We start from the raw sequence: 21,419 nt of genomic DNA, 5'->3' as shown, positions 1-21,419 counted from the left end.
ACTAAACTACATCTCAGAGGGAAATACTTTTTACTCGACTACATTTATTTGGGCAGGGAAGATTGTGGCCGACCCCTCCCATCCTGGACACCATCTCTTTCAGACTCTGCCATCTGGCAGGAGGTTAAGGTCTGTTTTTTCCCCATGGCAGTGGGGCTCTCCAACAGCCCATCCGCCCACCTGTGACTGTCTCTCCCTCACACACACACTACTGCTCCCCCTCCCTCAATATTTGCACTATCTGTTTATATCATGTTTATTTTGTTTATAGCTTATTTTGTAAATTGTACATTTTTATTCTTATTTTATTCTAATAACAAAGCCAAAGAAAATTCCTAGTGTATACCTCTTACACCTGGCAATAAACACCATTCTGATTCTGATTCTGATGCTGATCTGACAACTTTAGCTACTTTACAGATTCAGATTATTAATACAAAATATAATCACATTACAATCAAATTACACATATTACTGGGTGCATTCCATATTTAAAACACACAAATATTGACAATTTTTATAATTTTTATAATTATTATTATTATTATTAGTAGTAGTAGTAATAGTAGTAATGTTTTTTTGTGTGTGACTCAGTGAGGGCGGCCCTAGAGCCCTCTATTGGCCGGCCGCCACTGGTTATCATATCCTCAACAGGACTTGCATGTAAATCTATCACATCCCAGCCTACATCCTGGGAGGGGTAGTTCTGACGCTTGTGACGTGCTGGACGTCACATCACTGTGGTCACGTAACGCACGTACCGCTGGCGACGAGTTCAGAAAGAGGGAAATTAGTTTGTCAGAAACGGAGGAACCAGAGAGTCGAGCAGCAGCAGCAGCAGCACACCAAAGGTAAATGTCTATCTGGTGTTTGTGTTGTAGCTTTTTGGTGTTTATTTGTCCTGTTGGCTCGTCTGGAAGCTAGAGATGGAGCTATAACTGTCTATTTCCCCGCTGGGAGCGACTCTGTGCAGCACTGCGTCTGATAACGCTCATCTGTAAAACGTGTTAATTGTGTTTACGGTTGAATGGTAATTCCTCCCACTGTGTGGGGTTATAAGACTCAGTTTGTAATTGTAACGTTCAGGTGTTTTTAGAGGTTGATTTTGTTCTCAATCACTGATTTTTGTTCTTATACAGCTTTTCAGGAAAATGAATCCAGAGGACGACAAGAGGACTGACTCATGCAGCAGGTGAGAAGCTCCACCATCCATCATCCACCATACCAAGTTACTTTACGTTTAAAAGTTTATGTGTGTGTTGAGACAGTTAATTGCCCATATAGGCTCAGACTATGCTGTACGGTTAATTTTGGATGAGGAAACTGTGTCAGGATATTAGGACAGGCAGGTTTTCCTTCCTTATAATAAACAAGCTTATCCGCTTTAGCTACCATATAAAACCTATTGGTCCAATATGAGTGACTCAATAACAATGGAATTTAAAATATGGCAGTAGTACTCCATTTATAGGCTAGATTGTTAACAGTTGAACTCATAATCAATGGGGCAGATATGGTTGGCGTACTTCTCCTCTAAAGGGCCATTTCACCCTAAATCACATTTTCTCACTTCATACATTTTCTCACTCTGATATCACTCAGTTGCTTGGATTCACCTAGCCATAACTAATATATTTAATTCATAAGATAAGATAAGATGAACCTTTATTAATCAGGAAAATGAATCCAGAGGACGACAAGAGGACTGACTCATGCAGCAGGTGAGAAGCTCCACCATCCACCATACCAAGTTACTTTACGTTTAAAAGTTTATGTGTGTGGTGAGACAGTTAATTGCCCATATAGGCTCAGACTATGCTGTACGGTTAATTTTGGATGAGGAAACTGTGTCAGGATATTAGGACAGGCAGGTTTTCCTTCCTTATAATAAACAAGCTTATCCGCTTTAGCTACCATATAAAACCTATTGGTCCAATATGAGTGACTCAATAACAATGGAATTTAAAATATGGCAGTAGTACTCATTTATAGGCTAGATTGTTAACAGTTGAACTCATAATCAATGGGGCAGATATGGTTGGCGTACTTCCCCTCTAAAGGGCCATTTCACCCTAAATCACATTTTCTCACTTCATACATTTTCTCACTCTGATATCACTCAGTTGCTTGGATTCACCTAGCCATAACTAATATATTTAATTCATAAGATAAGATAAGATGAACCTTTATTAATCAGGAAAATGAATCCAGAGGACGACAAGAGGACTGACTCATGCATCAGGTGAGAAGCTCCACCATCCACCATCCACCATACCAAGTTACTTTACGTTTAAAAGTTTATGTTTGTGTTGAGACAGTTAATGGGCCATACAGGCTCAGACTATGCTGTACGGTTAATTTTGGATGAGGAAACTGTGTCAGGATATTAGGACAGACAGGTTTTCCTTCCTTATAATAAACAAGCTTATCTGTTTTAGCTACCATATAAAACCTATTGGTCCAATATGAGTGACTCAATAACAATGGAATTTAAAATATGGCTGTAGTACTCATTTATAGGCTAGATTGTTAACAGTTGAACTCATAATCAATGGGGCAGATATGGTTGGCGTACTTCCCCTCTAAAGGGCCATTTCACCCTAAATCACATTTTCTCACTTCATACATTTTCTCACTCTGATATCACTCAGTTGCTTGGATTCACCTAGCCATAACTAATATATTTAATTCATAAGATAAGATAAGATGAACCTTTATTAATCAGGAAAATGAATCCAGAGGACGACAAGAGGACTGACTCATGCATCAGGTGAGAAGCTCCACCATCCACCATCCACCATACCAAGTTACTTTACGTTTAAAAGTTTATGTTTGTGTTGAGACAGTTAATGGGCCATACAGGCTCAGACTATGCTGTACGGTTAATTTTGGATGAGGAAACTGTGTCAGGATATTAGGACAGACAGGTTTTCCTTCCTTATAATAAACAAGCTTATCTGTTTTAGCTACCATATAAAACCTATTGGTCCAATATGAGTGACTCAATAACAATGGAATTTAAAATATGGCTGTAGTACTCCATTTATAGGCTAGATTGTTAACAGTTGAACTCATAATCAATGGGGCAGATGTGGTTGGCCTACTTCCCCTCTAAAGGGCCATTTCACCCTAAATCACATTTTCTCACTTCATACATTTTCTCACTCTGATATCACTCAGTTGCTTGGATTCACCTAGCCATAACTAATATATTTAATTCATAAGATAAGATAAGATGAACCTTTATTAATCCCCCGGAGGGAAATTCAGGTGTCAAAGCAGCAACAGCAGCAAACAGAGTGAAACGCAGGAGAGGTAAAGGTATACAAAAATTATAAAAACAATAAATAGAGATATAAAAGATACAGAGTGAATGGGTGAACATAGTGTGTACAGTCTGTCAATAAATACATGTAGTATGTCCCAGTTGACATTTGGCGTAGGCATGAATATTTATATACATACACTAAAACATCCACTTACTTCCATATTGTTAAAGTTAATGTCCTGTCAAGGTGTATATAAATCCTACATGCAAATGTTGTACATATCCACTCGTTCAATATTTGTTTCTTTGCGTTATTTATATTGTTTATAATTTACAGAAACACTTGTACATACTGTAGACATACAGTATATTTATTTATTTATTTTTATTTTTAGGAGCCGATATTGACGATAACCGTGATATTTAAAAATGATCATGTTAATAATACACATATGGTGATATTGTGCAAATAATCCAACACCTCTTAAATAATTGTATATACACAGTTATGGTTACAGTGAAAGTGTTCTACACTGACTTCAGATGCATAGTAGGATGCACGAAAGACACTAGCTTCCTTGTTAAATCAGGAGTGAGACAATGGTGTGTGATGTCGTCCCTATTGTTCATTTTAGTTGTGGACTGGGTAATGCGAAAAACCCTAAACAACTCAAACACTGGCATCAGATGGACCCTCTTTTCCAACTTAGAGGACTTAGACTATGCTGACGACCTTGCTCTCCTATCACATCTACCAAGTCACATGCAAGACAAAACATCTAGACTACAGAAGAATGCAAGCATGCTGGGACTTAAGATTAACACCAAGAAAACAGAAGTCATGCCCCTCAACATGGAAGAACCACCTGTCATAAAGCTAAATGGACAACAACTGACATGTACGTCATCTTTCACATACCTCGGAAGCCAGGTAACATCAGATGGTGGAGCTGACCAAGACATTATGGCTAGATTAGGAAAAGCAAGGACAGCATTTCTAAGACTTGGAAACATCTGGAAGTCAACACACATAACTAGAAACACCAAGTTAAAGTTATACAACAGCTGTGTACTATCAGTACTTCTATATGGCGCCGAGTGCTGGAGAGTGACTGAAAAAGACATAGGCAAGCTTTCTAGCTTTCACAACACCCGCCTCAGAAAGATCATGAGGATATTCTGGCCTAGAAAGATCACAAACCATGAACTACACAAAACGACAGGGTGCTTGGACATGGAAACAATATTGATAAGAAGAAGATGGAGATGGCTTGGACATGTATTAAGGAAACCATCTGATGACATGACAAAAGTGGCATTGCGTTGGACACCGGAGGGAAAACGCAAAAGAGGGAGGCCCAAAACAACCTGGAGGTGAACCATCGAAGGAGAAATGAAGACGAGAGGATACAGCTGGAACAGCATTGAGAAGAAAGCAAACAACAGAGATGAGTGGAGATCATTAGTCCTTGCCCTATGTGCCACTAGGCGCAACAAGGACTAAGTAAGTAAGTATGGTTACAGTCATGTAATGAAAATCTGATATTGACTCATACTGGACCAACAGGTTTTATGTGCTTGGTAGCTAAAACGGATAAGCTTATTTATTATAAGGATATTATCGCATTATACATCGCATATATATATATATATATATCAGATTTGTTCAGCCACCTAATGAATGAAGTAAAATGAAATGGCAATTCAGTTTGATAATCAAAATCTGTTATCTCCCCCAAAGCCCTATTTTTGTGCACAACCCACACCTGGATGCAATGAAAGATGACATCCTCTACCACTTTGGTTTAGGAACCGGAACCCACGACCTACCAGCTATGTTTGGTGATGTCAAAGTAATGATTTTCTTTTTTTTTTTACATTTATTTGTGGGACAAAAATCACCTTCTTACTCCTCTTTATTCTGCTATTATTTATGTTTTTTGTGTGTATTTCCTTTCAGTTTGTGTGTGTCGGGGGCAGTCCTTGGAGAATGAAAGCATTCACTGAGTATATTGCTGCTGAGCTCAGAATGGAAGACCCCAAATCAGAGTACCCAAACATCTGTGCTGGAACAGACCGCTATGCTATGTACAAAATTGGCCCTGTACTGTCTGTCAGTGTATGTAAGACCTATTATAACATACACATAGTAGTAATCCTAATAAACTGTGTCTACATAGATGTGAAAATTGTGTGTGACATGTCTGTGCTTTATTTTGCAGCATGGAATGGGCATCCCATCTATTTCCATAATGTTACATGAGCTAATAAAGCTCCTCCATCACGCTCATTGCACAGATGTTACCATTATACGCATTGGGACATCCGGTGGAATAGGTAAGCTTATTATTTAGAATTTCTTTTTTATTACCTGAGTGCCTGATGATACATCTAATTATTCATGTGTTGCATTATCAAACCATAAATACTGCCGACGCCCCAAGGATGCTAGTTTCCCTGTGATTCTGTAAATGAAATCAATGAGCTTCTGTAAGAGGAAATGACTCCCTGTGTGGTCAGATGTCCTTGCCATGATAACGGTTTAGTGTTGGATCACATTTGAGTACTTGGTATTGTCCACTAAGACACCTTTTCGTAGTTTTACCACAAGAGGGAGCCCAAAGTCCCTTTTTAGATTTTACAGCAGTGTCATCCAATACAGATTCTTGTGTATTGTTTCTATTAGCCCATGATGGTATTTCTCCAGTTTTCAGAATAAGAGAAAACTTGTATTTACTAGCCGCGACCGCATGTGGCTGGTATTGTTTTCACCTTGTAAGTCTGTGTGTGTCTCATCATGGCAAAATGTGGTCCTTGAGACACCTACTGTAGCAGGAGCTACCAGAGAAGAGATTTTAGTACTTTACCAGGTGTTTATATGTCTGTCTGTGGACAGATTTTGTCACTGCGATAGCGTCCCAACCGTATAAGAAACTTAACTGGGGTGTAGTTGAGATCAAAATGAAGGGTGAGTTTGAAGACAGGCATGGTCCGAGCAAGGGCGTCGGAAGTAGGGGGGTAGGAAGCGGGGTGTGGTGGCTGGTGTGATCCCATTGCAAAATGGTCTCTCATTTTGTTTTTACTTTTTTAAAGTGAGTTAGTGATTTTCATTCTGATGTATACCAACCTTTTTTTTTTTTTTTAAATATGTCATGAACCATTTGGTGGTGTTCTGTGGCATATCTTTGAAGTCCACATATATAATTTTCAGACTGGTTAAAGGCTATAGTGTGATTTGATTCTAGCAACTATGACTACTTTTTAGTAGACTGTACCACTGAATTACAAATTGAACTAAAGAGATATGTTAACTGACATCATTTAAAGTAGTGTAACATTTCAGGGGATCTATTGGCAGAAATGGAATATAGTTTTCATTACTATCTTTTCATTAGTGTATAATTATTGTTAGCTTAGAATTAGCCCTTCATATCTACATAGGGAGCTGGTCCTCTTCACGGAGTCTGCCATGTTTCTACACTAGCACAGAACGGACAAACCCAACACTGATGCTTGTGAAACTGCAGTGCTGTTAGCCACAGTGTGCAAAACTGTGATACCGCCAGCCGCCTCTGACTTCCGTTGCTCCGAAAGTAGTGTTATCATGGTAAGGATGGCCTCTGAGCGAGGCGAACGGTGTTACCGCGGTTTTGCACTCGGCGGCTCACGTTACCGCAGTCTTGGAAAGGGAGAAGTGAGCGGAGGGGAACTCGGTTGGTTGCAATCTGCTACCACACCACTAGATGCCACCAAATCCTACACACTGTCCCTTTTAAGAATTTCTTTGGATGTTTTTTTCATTTGAAAATGAACATGATGCTTATTTTACTTAATATTGTCTGTCTTAGTTTACTTTGTTGTTTCAACATATATTATTAAAAACACTTCTTATCTGAAGCTTTCTGTACTTTCACACTAGAAATTATTGTTCATCTCACTTGCCATTTTTGGTGTTCAGGTGTTCAGCCGGGCACGGTTGTTGTCACCAAGCAGTCTATGGATGCCACCTTCGTGCCCAAGTTTGAGCAGGTGATCCTGGGGAAGACGGTGGTGCGCAATACTGATCTGGACTCGAGCCTGGCTGAGGAGCTGTTGCAGTGCAGCAAGGAGCTGAACCAGTTTGAGACGGTGACAGGCAACACCATGTGTACACTGGATTTCTATGAAGGTACCATTTCTGATCCATTGATGCGTTAATCACATTCCTCATCAACATGTTCAGTATTACAGTTGTAATGTTCATCTTTTGTTTGATCAATCACCAGGGCAAGCCCGTTTGGATGGTGCTTTCTGCTCCTACACTGAGAAGGATAAACAGGACTACCTCACTAAAGCCAGAGAAGCAGGCATCTGCAATATTGAAATGGAGTCATCTGTTTTCGCTGCTATGTGCAAGTTGAGTGGCCTACGAGGTAAGAAAATACAATATCGGCATTATATGACACATTTTTCAGTGTCTCAAAACACAGAAAGTTGCCTTCACACCTCGGTGAGTTTCTAACATTTATTTCTTGTTGCATGAAGCGGCTGTGGTTTGTGTGACATTCCTGGATCGGCTGGAGGGGGATCAGATGAAAGCCTCTCACGAAGTTCTTCACAATTATCAACAACGTCCTCAGATACTGGTCGGCTACTACATTAGGAAGCAGCTGAGGACCAAAGCAGCACGTAGCTAAGTGTACACATCCAGATCTTCTCTTGAAAACATGATGCAATGCAATTACTCAGCTTTAAAAAAAAAAAAATTGTATAGGCCATTTCCTGCTCACCAATAAGCCATACCTTTTTAATACTTCCATAATATTCACTGAATTTTTGATTTATGCACTGACTTGTATTTATCCTTTGGTACTTGTTTAGCTGATTGATTTCACTGTCTTAATAAATTCCTCTTGTTTTTAACTTAAATATGATATAACTGAACTTTAAATGTTGTGTAGCAGCATATAGTCATCAAATATGTCTCATTTAAGGCTGCCTCTGTTTTATACAACATATAAAGTTCTTTATCCATAAAACCTGAATCACTTCATGACTTTTGGTCAGTCTATGCTTACAACGATGCTGTAACAAAATAACCTCAAACTGTCATTACAGAAATGATTCATGAAAACTACAAAAAAAAAACACTGATGATACATTTGTGTGCAAAATATGTATCATTTGGAGGGTTTTTTTATACAGAATGTATGTTGCATTGTTGTTTTTTTTACCGTTAGGCTTCTGTAATGTTTCATTGAGAACATAAAAAACAAAAAAAAATGTCACTTATTTGAATCCACTGAATGTCTTATCGCTAATAAATCCTCGCGAAGTCTGAAGTTGGTTTGTTTTATGTTCTTGCTCATTAGAGTAGCACACGTTCACAACATCCTACAGCGTTTCTCGGTGCAAGAAGCACTCTGGTATTGTTTGTGAAGCAGGAGGTTGGTGACCAACATCATGACCACTGCCAATTAAAAATAAGGCTACCTTCCAAATCGCATACTTTTTCTTTTTACTTTGAGTATATACTGAAACTACCCCTGTTGCATGCAGTATGCATATAATTGGGACATACTACTTCATCATAACATTAGGCCTTGAACTTTGACCCTCTTGCTCATATACAGTATCTGCTGCGCAGAGGATTGTGGGTCAGAATAGCCAGAAAAGCATGCTGGCTTGCATACTGCAAAATGCAACTAGATATAGTAGGATATCCTGGTATTATTGGCATTTCACATACTATGTATTGGGACATACTAAATCCTTTTCTGGCATACTAAATAGTATGTTAGTATGGATATTGGAACGTTCAATATCACTTAAGTTCAGTGGTGTAAGGTAGTGAGGAGAGGATGCTAGTTAGGTGTAAATGTATTTTAACAACTATGTGTTCGATTTTACAGTCGAATGAGTTACCTACCAAGGCTATTGTTTTGGGTTACATCTACATGCCCCAGTGCAACCGCACTGCCTGCACCGTCTATATTTATGCCCCCGTGAAGTTCTTTCAAGACGATCTCTTGAAACATTAACTTGGCTGATAAACACAGATATCATTCCTTCTCCTAAATGTATGCCCACTCAAGAATATTTGCCTCCTCCTGTCTTTAGATCAGCCAGCTTATGTGAACCTCTTAAATAGTTTTACTACAGATGCTTTAATGACAATCAGAGGTGAAAGAAGTATTCAGATCCTTTATTTTAGCAAAAGTACTAATACCACACTGTGAAAATACTCCATTACAACTAAACGTCCTGTGTTCAAAACCTTACTAAAGTCAAAGTCTTATCAGCAAAATGTACTTGGAAGTATGAAAAATAAAAGTATTAATTTTGCAGTAAGATGTCATTGTTTTACTATCATATATTTTTGATTAATTTTACTGCTGCTTTAATGTGTATGTTGCATTTCACTGCTGTATATGTGTTCACACGCTCAGAAAAACTGCCCTATATTCAGCTTTGTGACTATATGCATTTTTTTTCCAGCTGATCCAAGAGGGTTTTTTAAATAGTTTATTTAGCTTAAGAAGTAGGAGAAATGTCTCAACCCATAAAGGAACACTGCATCCTTCACTTTATCTCAAACATTCAAAATCAACACATGGTTTTCACTGGACATGAAGTAACTAGTAACTACAGCTGTCAGACAAATGTAGTGTAGTAAAAAGTATAATACTAGCCCCTGAAATGTATATGGAGTAGAAGTAGCCTATAAAGTTGTACACCATGGAAATACTCAAGTAAAGTACAAGTCCCTTGAATTTGTACTTACTGTAAGTACAGTAGTTGAGTAAATGTACTTAGTCATCACTTCATCACTGATGACAATGAACAGCATTGATGTCAACAACTGCTGTCACTGGTTTCAATCTGAATTCCTACAAATATCTATTGAGATACAAGTGTTATTTTGGATGGCATTTATCAAAGTTACAACTGTACTCCTGCTTTTTACTCTTTTTAGGCCGACACTGACGTGAAATGATGTCAGAGTTTAAATTGGACGCTCTGACTAATAGCAAGAGCGTCATTTATAATATTTTTTTGAGTAGGTGAATTAGTCACAGCAGATTGGCTATACTCAGTAAAGTAGTATGTATTATTATTATTACTAGTATGTTTTATTAGAAAATGCAAGATTGATCTTTGTATTCTTAAAAAAATGGCATAAAGCAATGTCTAATCAGCTTTGATTATTATTATTTTATTATTTTATTTAAAAGGGACCATGTACAGTTTAAAACATAAATGTCACCATTTGAAGCACCGTACCAGATTATAGCTTTAAACTAATTCACATCTGTAGTCCCTTGGCAGGTCAAGACAAAGAGAACATACTACAGTCATACAAGAAAGAACATACAAAACGCACAATACACATACACTGCAAAAAAAGGATTTTTAAGAAAGTAAAAAAAGCCTTGTTTCTAGGATTTTTTATTTATTTATTGCCTAAAAAGAAAAATAATCTCGACAAGCAAGTTTTGCATTAGAAAAATTATCTCATTTTAAGAAAATATATCTAACTTTTTCTTAATAAGATATTAAAATCTTAATTAAGGTGTAAATTCTTAAATTAAGTAAGAAAATCTTAAAGTCAGCTTAATCAAGAAAGCACAACACTCATTTTAAGTAAACATTTCTTACATAACAGTTTCTTTGCTTGTAATAAGCAAAATGTTGGCCTATTTTTCTAGTTTTAAGACACATTACAGTCTTAAAGTGTCTAGATTTATAGTCTAGTTTTAAGAATTATAGCCAAGCAAAATTTGCTTACCCCATTGGCAGATTTTTTTGCTCAAAACAAAAAAAAATTGTCGAAATTTATGAATATTTGGCTTATTTCTAGTAGGGCTGTTTTTGCAGTGTACACACAATAGCACATCATAAAGTATGCTTAGCTCACTGTGGACCTATATAGTCTCATACATGTTGATCCAGTAAAAACACAAGTCAAAAGTATCCGGTGTGGAGAACATTATCTATCGACTTCCCTGTGTGTCTGCCAGCTTTAAGTGTAGTCTATATGGTCACATACATATAGGATGCTGCTCTGCGCGTCAGAGGACGAAGAGGAGGGTCTGCCTGCGCGCTCCCGTCCATGCGTGCGTGCGTGAGTGCGTGCCCACCTCCTCCTGTTTGCCATCCGCTCCAACCCTCTCGGTCTATTCGCTGACTCAGTGCCTTAAGCAGCATCACCGTTCACCTGAACAGAGCTACAGCAGCATCCTCTGCGGACAAATACATCAGCCATGGCCAAAACAGCAACCGGTAAGAAAACCAATAAAAACCCAATGCGTAATGTATGTATAGATAGATGGATGGACTTGTGTTATAGATCCTTTCTGTATAGAGAACCATGTCGGCCTATTATATTGTCTAGGACGGTGGTCGTGCTTTCTGTTCTAGCTCCACTCAGACATGTTCTGATTAAAACTATAACATCATTTTTCTTGATATTCTCCATCGCCTATTGTCTCATCCAGAGACACTGGTATAATGACAGCAAGAATATATGAGCATCCTCCATCATTACTGAAATGTCTCCTCCATTATCCTCATCTACGTCATTTGCTTTGATCTATATATATATTTATATTGTGTAACAGATTATAATTAGATAAAACGGATGGATATTGGCCCCTTGACAGCTTTATTTACTACAGCCGCACCTTTGGTTCATGCTCCAGCAGCCTCCAACATGCAGCATAATGCAGACGGACCCCACCCAAAGATGCTGTGCTGCCGACCATTAAAGCGAAGCTGAGAGGGCTTCAACAGTCTCACTTTAATATATCATTTTGCCATTTTAAAATCTCTGCATAGCCTCTCCTGAACGTGATTGTTTCATCCTATCATTTATCTGTTATTGCTCCTTTTTATTATAGCTTTCCTTATTTTCCTCCTTGCCAAAGGATGCATCCCCCAGCTGTGACAGATGGGTTGCCATTTGTCTCTCAAAAAAACCCACTATTGGCATATGAGCAAATACAAATGCGGCGTAGGAGTTATAGCTCACCAAATGTTATATTATCAGATACCTCGCATTAGTCATCTCCTCTGATGGTTACAGTTATTGTTGTATAGGCCATCAGGCATTTAGCATATTTGTTTTCATGGGTTTGTTTAGCCTCTGTATATAAAATAGTGGTGCTTTTTAATATAAGCAACCGGATTTGGTCCCCATCATCTACGATCCAGCAGGGTGTGTGCAGACTGGCTTCATTATGGTATGTGTGTGTTGGTGGCAGGAGGAGACAGCCAGGTGCATGGCAGGGTGGGAGGCAGGCCAGCCCTGCAGCAAGGGGCCGCTTCACACGCTGGCCTTTGCAGCAGAAGGCTTAGCAGCACTGACAATCTGTATAGCCCTCTCTGAACAGCCATGTGGGCACTTTGTCAAATACAGGAGAGAGCATGGAGACAGAATTTGCAGATGAGATTAAAAATAGTCAGTATGAAACGGGTGAAAGCACATCTTATACGCCAGATCTAGTAGAGATAAAATTTGACACTCAACATAGGGATAAGACAGATAGATATACATGCTTATGATTATCGTGATCATGACAATCAGCTGAGAGTTCAACAGGAAATTGAATAACTTGACGCACAGACCTGTCTAATCACTCATCTGGTGCAGATTGCAAGCGGATATTAGACGAGGCACTCTGATTTCTCGATTCAAATGAGTCACAAATGTCTTAAGATCCGATAAAAGAGCAATCACCCTTACAGAATACATCCATCCAATAAATTATTAAGCAACAGGGCACTTATATATACATTTCAGATGCATCGGCCTTCTCATGCTAATTGATTTTATTGTGAAAATCTCCCTCTCCTTATCCTAATTTGGAAATATCTCAAGTAATTGATTTGTGTTTGTATAAAGATATGTGGTATAGTGAGGAGACCTGCGCAGGTCAGTTTTAGTGTTTTCATGAGTAACAGAGAGACTCACCACCACCATGATGCTACGGTGTGTTTATGTTCCCACAGCGTATAAAGAGAAGATGAAGGAGCTGTCCGTCCTCTCCCTCATCTGCTCCTGCTTCTACCCAGAGACACGCAACAAGCTCGTGTGTGAGTTTGAAGGTATGGATCAGCTCGAACATTGATTTTTTTCTTTTGGATCAAACAAATTGTCCCCCATGGATGTTTTCATCCACCCTGTAGACACAGATAATAATGACGTATTGTTGGACTGATTTATTGGACATTGATTTTGCTGGTTTCATCATCATAATTGTCTGATTTACAGACATGGAGGTGAAAGCTATAAACAAGCGGGCCTCTGGTCAGGCCTTTGAGGTGATTCTCAAGCCCCAGTCTCCGGTGTCAGACCTAGCCCACAACCTCCCCTCGCCTCCCAAGAGGGACATCTCCCTGGATGACATTGAGAAGAAACTGGAGGCTGCTGAAGACCGGAGGAAGGTGAATATGTTTGAAATAGCTTTGGGTGTTTAAAATGGGAAAAGAAAGAAGCACATTTTAGATTTGAAATCATTCAGAATTAATCTTTTTTTTGTTTGCTGTGCGTCTCTTTAGTATCAGGAGGCCCAGGTGCTGAGGGCTTTGGCAGAAAAGCGAGACCACGAGAGGGACGTGTTGCTCAAGGCCATGGAGGAGAACAGCAACTTCAGCAAGATGGCCGAGGAGAAGCTGCAGATGAAGATGGACCAGATCAAGGAGAACCGTGACGCCCATCTGGCGGCCATGATCGAGCGTCTACAGGAGAAGGTGAGCAATGCAGAAATCTTGTGTTTTTCTTTAGGCCTGACGCCTGATGACTAACTCTTCTCTTCTCTCTCTCTGTTGTTCTCGTGTTTTCAGGAGAGACACGCAGCTCTGGTGCGCAAGAACAAAGAGCTGGGCGAGAGGGAGAGGGAGAGGGAAGAGTTGACAGCATGAGCCTCACAGCAGTCCTGACTTCCGTGGTCCATCAAAGTCCCTCCATCCTCCCCCCTCCATCGCCCCACCCTCACCCTCCTCAGAACAGACACCCAACCCCCTGGAGGCCGAGAAGTTCGAGGTCCTCACCACCACATCACAACACACCACACCACACCACACCACACCACACCACCACCACTATCAGTATTATCAGTGGATACAAACATCAATAACACTCATCTTGAGAGTTGAATGGATTTGTTGATTTTAGAGAAAATGTGAGAATATGGCTATTATTTTGTAAATACTTTTTTCTTAAAGTCTATCTATCTATCTCTCTCTCTCTCTCTCTCTCTCTATCTATCTATCTATCTATCTATCTATCTATCTATCTATCTATCATGGTAAGTGAAGTACATACAGATTGTACTGCACTGTACGATTTCAAACATTTTTGTTTGTGATTGATTAACGTTTCAGTTCTTGAAAATTTGACTCCACAACCCTTTTTTCTTGTGAAAGCCGTCCGTCGGTGTTGTGAGTTGGCTGTAGACTGGCATTCGCAGTGTTTCCTGATGATGTCATAATGATGATGATGATGTTTCTGTGTCTTTGTAAAAGAATGACGGTCGGTGTACCTGAAACACCACAGGCTCCTACGAGATATCCCATCTGTATCTTCCTCACACGCACACCCACTCATTCACGCTTGGAACGTAACAATACGCCAAAACTCCACAGATCCGTAAAGTGTCCACCTCCTCTGAAATGAGCTTGATAATGAACTTGATAGGTGCTTTGTTGTTGTTAAGAATGTCTTTGCCCAATGGGAGCAACTGTTAATCAGATTCCCACTTACCCCCGAACAACAGCACCTCTCAATGAATCCATCTCCAGCTAAATCACTCTAGCTCTGTTACATACTCTTGAATGTTACGACACCATACTGGTACCATGCATATTGTCTTGGACAGTGGAATGTGCTGTTGCTCCCACCTTGATATTGATAGTGTGACCATACTGTATGTCTGTGTGGGTGTGTGTGAATGCGACTTTACCACAAGGCATCATTAGCCTCTGCTCTCTTTAGGGGATTAGATGGAGAACGAATGCGGGATGCTTTACATTCAGCACACTGAACTAGTCTCTTTTTAATATACAGTACCACTGATATCTGCCTGCATCCTCTGCTGCTTGTGTTTCTCCCTTCATATATTTCTCTGTGAAAGCTTTGCTGAATAAAGGTTTGAGGTTCTGTGAACATGGCATGCACCATCCAATACTTTTCTGTGCTAAAAGAAGGAGGGGAAATGTAAACTGCCAAATAAAAGAACCAGTTATCTACACATCCCGAGAATCGCCGTCTTCCCCTAGTTCATTCATCTTTAATGTTAATTCGTTTTGGATATTGTATACTATTTTTTGGCATAATTCATATAAAGTCAGGTTTATTCCTCGAGGGTTAGACTAACATATAATAAACCAGCCCGTTCTCATTCCCAGGGCGTCAAATACCGACGCTTTGTCACAGCTGTCTGCGTTCGATCCTGCCGCACAAGACACCCTTTAGCACCCTTTAGCAGCTTTCCATTAATATTAAATGCTGAGGGAAGGTGCTGTGGTGATGTAGTTTAAAGAGTGAAAGACACACACAGGGTGGGCAGGAGGGGAGATGAATGCGTCCAACAACACAACGTCAAGTCACATTTTCACTGTAAACGTAGTAATTTTAAGCCCAACCATGTTGTTTTTTTCCTAAACCTAACTATTGTGGTTTTGTTGCCTGATCCTAAACAAGTGTTTTTGTGTTATTTACAACATTAAGCACATCTTTACTGCGACCGAAAAGTGACGCCGAGGGGTCTGACAAAGCGTCAGTGTGTGACGAGTTGGGATGAGAACCCGTTGGATAAACATCTAAAATGAATCCATGATCCTCCATCAGGCATGTGTAAGATAAAGTTCCTCCACTAGGTGGCAGTGGCAGATCTCTCTAGAAAGAACAAACCAAGCTGAAGCCCATACCACTCATACAGTCTACAGTATGATACCAATCCAAAAGCTGGCCCAAAATTCCCAATATGCCAAAAGCAAATATTGAAGAAATATAAAAACAAAAACACTGATATAATAATAAAGATAATTTGTGTTGTGTTTCACGAGAAGCATTATTTGGAATTTAAATAACATCCTCATTTAGAAGGAGCAAAGACAGATTAAATGCTTTAAATTGACTATTATTTCGAAGGAAGACAATATAGTTAATATATCATTAATAGCATGTGGCCTTTGCCCCTCGGGGAACAAACCACACACTGCCCCTCCTGGAAGCCTGAGGTGCTGCACGGACGTATACAACTGAGTCATTAAAAAAAACGGTGAACCCCTAAAAGTCTGTGTCACTCAGATTGGACCAGAAACAACACTGTGGTGATTTATTAGTCCAGCTGTCTCGTGTATTGTTGTTACTTTTTAACCGCTTTCCTCCAACGTCCCCATCCTGTTCACACTATTGTCTCCGTTTCAGACCAACCCGAGCTGGTGAGGTCAGGGCAACATTGTAAAGGATTTCCTCTGGCTCTTAATGATTTCCTGGGTATTCATAAGGGCAACAATGCTCTCAGATTTGGTTACTCACCTGGCACACAGTGAAGGAATTGCCTTTCAGTCAATAACCGGGGACCTTATTATCTCATGATTAACTTCTACGGGATTGTAACAAAAATGCACCTGCGGATCATATGTCATTTGGGAAGATAAGGTCTTAATCACTCGGAGGAAAGTTAGCCTGCTTGTATAAAGGACTCATGGTAGAAATAATAGCGACCTATTATACACTATGAAAAGAAACAAACAAAAACTTTGGTTTAAATCCACGTTTTATACTTTTAAGTCAATTTATTGGTACAAAAATATCACAAATAGATACAAGAATGCAAGTTTCTAATTCTCAAGTGGTTAGTTTTCCAACAATGGCACATATAATATGCTTATTCATTTCAACTGATAACACTAGAGAAACAGGCCGAATTAAGTAACTCTACATTATGTTAAAAACAGACATCCCATGCTCGACAACTGTAGAAGTTCCAGTATGTGGTCTATAAAATATAACCTCTATATTTGTGTGTCTTACAGTAAATCTATTCATGGCCCATATGTCATATCCTCAACCTATAGAGACAGTGCATGTTAACTAAATTAGTCAATGAATAACATAAAATCATTTCCTCTCTTTAGATTACGACATACTGAGGGCGACCTCTCCCACTTATTCTTTATATTTAATAAAATAAAGTCAGTTTGCTTTGTTTCCCCTGTTTTATTGCTATAGAAACAGAGTCAGGTTGTCCTGCGGTGGTGGGCACAGCTCAGCTGTTGCCTTCAGTCCAGTTGTTAGCTTCAGAAGGCCCCAATCTCTGTGCCCCACGGCCTGTAAGGCTTTGACAGGGTGGAGGAGGGGCTCACTGTGCCGAGGGCCGCCGGGGACACCAGAGGGAAAGCACCGAAGGAGAGGGGGAAGGCCGACAGCGAGGAGAGGGATGACAGGAGTGGTGGCGAAAGCTTGGATGTTGGCACAGACAGACTGAGGGCCAGCGAGCCGTTGTGAGGCACCCTGAGGGTCTCTGCGGGGGGCATGACGACGAGTCTGGATGTCCCAGATGCCTCAGTGGAGGGGGAGGAAGATGTAGAGGAAGAAGAGGAGGCGGAGGAGGAGGAGGGTGGGCTACTTTTGCTCCTGGATGCAGGTGTCCTGCCCTGGGGGTGTTGTAGGAGGAGGGGGTGGGGGAGATGAGCAGGACCAGCACCGTAGGCAGAGCCCCAGGCTAAGTGTTCCAGTCCAGTGTGCACCTCCCTCTGAGAGGCGTAGCTGCTGAGGTGGGACACCAAACGTACGCGGAGGGGGTCCGCACCGTCCCGACCCTCTATGATGCTCAGGTAGCGAGCTGTCTCTGCCAGACACTCCCTGAAGCCCAGGCTGCGGTAATCCTTAGCAAGAGCATGAGCCTCAAAGAAACCTGGAAAGGAAAAGAAGCAGAGTGGTCAGATATGTCATTCACAGCAGATTCATGTATTTATTTATCATCCAAAAGCCAAAAGAAAGGGGATGTTATACCTTTGCCACCAGATGCATGAAGCATCTTCAAATGGTCCACAGTCATTTGCAAAATTTCTGCTTTTTCCAATTTAGCTGATCCCTGTAAAAAAAAATAAAAATAGGAAAGAACAGTGTCACTTTTTATGATAGTGATAATTCCTGTCTGGTGTCCATGAAGAAAAAACATGTATGTGTGACTGTCCATAAAGACCCGCTTACCTGTTTCTCAAAAGCACTTGGCACCAGTCTTCTCAACTCTGACAGACTATTATTGATGCGGTCACGTCTCCTTTTCTCAATAATCTGTGAATATGTAAAAAAACAAACAAAACAATGTAGTCTAATTGTGACAGGTGGGATGGAAACAGTTGGATCTACCACACAGCAACTTGGCACCAGAGATGATGAGTTCACTTACCCCTCTGCGCCTTTTCCTGGCTTGAACTTGGGTGGTTGTGGAGGGTGACATCGAGCCGTGAGAATCAAGTTGACTTAAAGGAAAATAAAATCATTTTTTCAATTAAAACGCACATGAAATAAAGTTGAAATTTAGCAGTTAGTGGAATAAAAACATGCACATTTGTCATAAAACATATGACATAATGATTATTTAAAAAAGTGAACATACCCATTTTCGTCACCACTGTCCTTCTCCACCTCAACATTGTCATCCAGGTCGCTTTCCGATGAGCTGTAGTTGTGGCTTCGCTTCATTTTGCTTCCCAGATTGCAGTGATAAATAAAGTAGTCCTCTCAGATGAAGCTCCGGTGGTGAACTGTCAGCAGAGACCTTCTGTGTGCAACAGTTTAAACATCAGACTGCCTCTCTGCTCTGATCACTCTCACACCGTGGAGAGGGGGGCGGGTTCCCATGATGATGTGGGCGGTGCTTGAGTAGATTTGAGCCTGTTAAAATCGAGCTGGTATTTGAATGACATATACTTTATAAAGAAAAAAAAAATTAAAATCAATGAACAAGCCCAAAGTCTCAGAGGAAAGTACTGAAACTCATTTCTGCAATGATCTGAATCAGTGTTTAAAGGGAGATAAGTGAATAGGGTTAAAAAATTTAACTAATAGCCTAGATATCATCATGAAACTTCCCCAGTTGATTACTTACATTGATGCAATTATTTTTTGTATTACAATTTTTCAAAGATTTTATGTTTTAATATGCAAATGAGGCATTATCTTATTAAATATGTGAAAAGAAAATTGCATACATTTCCAGAACATAAATCTGAACATTGGAATAGAGTCAAAGGATTTCTCTTTTTATCAATCCCACATAAATCAGAAAGTACTGTCAACAGCCAATTCAATTCGTATATATTATATACATTATATACTGGAATTTTAATACCTGTTTAAGTTTTGACCAATTTGTTGCTGCATTGAAAAGATTTACACTTGAATTGTAATTCCTGCTAATTTTGAAGATTTTTTTACCAAGTTGTTGGTGTATGATTAATTATTTTAATAATAAATAACAATTCAGTGAATATCTAAGTATTTATTTGTTACATTTTGTTTTACAAACTTAAGAAAGCAATGTCAAACCTGATGTTGCCTTACACATAATAGGATGATCCCAATCACTTCCACACAGTGAGGCATGCAGCTTATTAATTAAACACTGGTATCGGATCGGTACTCGGTATCAGCTGATAAACAAAGCCTAGGTATCGCTATCGGTATTGAGACTGACAAAGTTGGATCAGTGCATCCCTAGTTTTTAGGAATAAACTGTGATATAAATCAGACTATGAATGATGAAATGATATGAACAAACCCCTCAGTAACAACCTTCAGAATGTAGATAGGAATGAAACTGGAACGTTTGATGTAGTGCTACTGAAGAGGAGATTTCTGAGTCAGAGTCTGAGAAAAAACAGCCTTTAAAGATATGGATTGTAAAATTCAATACATTTTGAAGACACTAATGAATAGGGTTAAACATTTAACTAATAAATATCACCAAGAAACTGCCCCAGTTGATTACTTACATTAAGACATTTTGTTTGTATCACAAGTTTTCTGAAATTTTATGTTTAAATATGCAAATAAGGCATTATCTAATGCTAACTTTTGGTGAATTTAGGAGAAATTTACAGACGCAAATAGACAAAGTGAAGTAAAATAAACACCTAAATGTGTATTTTAGATGTTTTCTTTCCACTAGTCTGAAAGAAGTGGAAGCAAAATAGCCCAAAAAATCTCAAAATTGATCAGTGCATGGAAAACAATGCCTGTAGTGTCTCTCCTTAAAATGTTATATTAAAAGCATGATTTTTAATACATAACTTTTAATAGATAGTATTGAGTCTGAGTCCTGACAGCTCAGGCTGACCGGTAGACTCCTGGCCTCAGGTCCTCGGTCTCCCTGCTGAGACCCCAGTTCATGAGCAACAGGCCCCATTATAGCAGGAGCCCTCTTCTTCTTTGGAGTTGTGGAGGACACACGGCCCATTAGCAGAGTGTGTTGTTCATTGTCTGCTGTCAGCTGTGTGCTTCCACAACAGCATTGATCAGCCGGGAGGCCCAACATTAGTCAGTCAGCGTTGCCAGGCTCTCCTAGGAAACCCCCTCCACCCGCTCCTTCTCCTCCACCACCTCCTCCCCGGTCACTGCAAACAGGTCAACTGACTGGCGCAGACAGACCTTCCCAGGGAATCATTCATCCACTGTGGGTGAAAACAGTGAACCTCGCTCTGCTGTTTAGTGGGAACGAGAAACAGAAATGTTTTTGGAAGCTGCCTGCAACTTTAAATTAATGTTTTTTTTTGTGAGCTACATTTAAAAAAAAAAAAACATACAAACCTTCTTAGACATAAGCAGCAAAGCATAAGTGCTTCTCTCTGGATGGGGTTGGCTGCAGAAGGTGTGAAAATGTTGACCCCACTAATACGCTCAGGTCAGAGGGCAAACTATATAAAACACGGGAGCTTTCAATGTTTATGTTCCACCGTGTAACTGATCCCTTCTGACTGTGGCAGGAGATACAGATATTTCTGCCTATATATAAATATATAAAATACAAGGCAAATGTTTAATGTGAATGATCTAAAAAAAACACACACTAACTTTTGTTCTATCTTCTATGCTTTAATGAGTTAATGTTAAGATAATGTTATGTTGTATATATACTAATAAAACCATCATACAGTG

The 21,419-nt window shown here is 39.7% G+C and overlaps 3 protein-coding genes across 4 annotated transcripts; 2 read left to right on the top strand and 1 right to left on the bottom strand.

Moving 5' to 3' along the window:
* Window positions 1–681: 681 nt before the first annotated feature.
* On the top strand, window positions 682–8,589 carry upp1 (uridine phosphorylase 1). 2 transcript variants are annotated; one of them, XM_037785306.1, is made up of 8 exons: window positions 682–851; window positions 1,140–1,192; window positions 5,010–5,121; window positions 5,229–5,387; window positions 5,491–5,605; window positions 7,227–7,436; window positions 7,534–7,680; window positions 7,793–8,589. In XM_037785306.1, the coding sequence occupies exons 2-8, from the start codon at window positions 1,152–1,154 to the stop codon at window positions 7,942–7,944; spliced, it is 936 nt and encodes a 311-aa protein (XP_037641234.1). In that variant the 5' UTR covers window positions 682–851; window positions 1,140–1,151; the 3' UTR covers window positions 7,945–8,589. The 2 variants fall into 2 exon arrangements, with proteins under 2 accessions (XP_037641234.1, XP_037641235.1); XM_037785307.1 differs by lacking the exons at window positions 682–851; window positions 1,140–1,192 and adding an exon at window positions 1,678–1,721.
* A 2,789-nt stretch (window positions 8,590–11,378) lies between these two features.
* On the top strand, window positions 11,379–15,509 carry stmn2a (stathmin 2a). Its single transcript, XM_037785308.1, has 5 exons — window positions 11,379–11,530; window positions 13,259–13,354; window positions 13,521–13,693; window positions 13,808–13,999; window positions 14,093–15,509. The coding sequence occupies exons 1-5, from the start codon at window positions 11,512–11,514 to the stop codon at window positions 14,168–14,170; spliced, it is 558 nt and encodes a 185-aa protein (XP_037641236.1). The 5' UTR covers window positions 11,379–11,511; the 3' UTR covers window positions 14,171–15,509.
* Window positions 15,510–17,013: 1,504 nt separating this feature from the next.
* Window positions 17,014–19,089, bottom strand: LOC119496445 (hairy/enhancer-of-split related with YRPW motif protein 1-like). The gene is made up of 5 exons (XM_037783732.1): window positions 18,880–19,089; window positions 18,670–18,742; window positions 18,471–18,554; window positions 18,270–18,351; window positions 17,014–18,171 (listed from the first exon to the last, which is right to left on the bottom strand). Exons 1-5 carry the CDS (start codon window positions 18,963–18,965, stop codon window positions 17,555–17,557), a joined length of 942 nt encoding a protein of 313 aa, XP_037639660.1. The 5' UTR covers window positions 18,966–19,089; the 3' UTR covers window positions 17,014–17,554.
* Between the last annotated feature and the right edge of the window lie 2,330 nt (window positions 19,090–21,419).

This window comes from Sebastes umbrosus, chromosome 11 (genome assembly GCF_015220745.1).
Source record: "Sebastes umbrosus isolate fSebUmb1 chromosome 11, fSebUmb1.pri, whole genome shotgun sequence".
NCBI classification, from domain to species: domain Eukaryota; kingdom Metazoa; phylum Chordata; class Actinopteri; order Perciformes; family Sebastidae; genus Sebastes; species Sebastes umbrosus.
Note: the sequence above shows the minus strand (reverse complement) of the source record. Positions and strands in the feature narration are given on the sequence as shown.

Bases quoted from the DNA above. Each gene is read 5' to 3' on its own strand.
- stmn2a (XM_037785308.1), top strand. The intron at 13,355-13,520 runs GTATGGATCAGC...TCTGATTTACAG, and splicing joins GCTCGTGTGTGAGTTTGAAG to ACATGGAGGTGAAAGCTATA. The intron at 14,000-14,092 runs GTGAGCAATGCA...TCGTGTTTTCAG, and splicing joins TCGAGCGTCTACAGGAGAAG to GAGAGACACGCAGCTCTGGT.
- upp1 (XM_037785306.1), top strand. From the start codon at position 1,152: ATGAATCCAGAGGACGACAAGAGGACTGACTCATGCAGCAG. The intron at 1,193-5,009 runs GTGAGAAGCTCC...TCTCCCCCAAAG, and splicing joins AGGACTGACTCATGCAGCAG to CCCTATTTTTGTGCACAACC. The intron at 7,437-7,533 runs GTACCATTTCTG...ATCAATCACCAG, and splicing joins TACACTGGATTTCTATGAAG to GGCAAGCCCGTTTGGATGGT.
- LOC119496445 (XM_037783732.1), bottom strand. From the start codon at position 18,965: ATGAAGCGAAGCCACAACTACAGCTCATCGGAAAGCGACCTGGATGAC. The intron at 18,555-18,669 runs GTAAGTGAACTC...ACATATTCACAG, and splicing joins CCAGGAAAAGGCGCAGAGGG to ATTATTGAGAAAAGGAGACG. The intron at 18,172-18,269 runs GTATAACATCCC...TTTCCTTTCCAG, and splicing joins TCATGCATCTGGTGGCAAAG to GTTTCTTTGAGGCTCATGCT.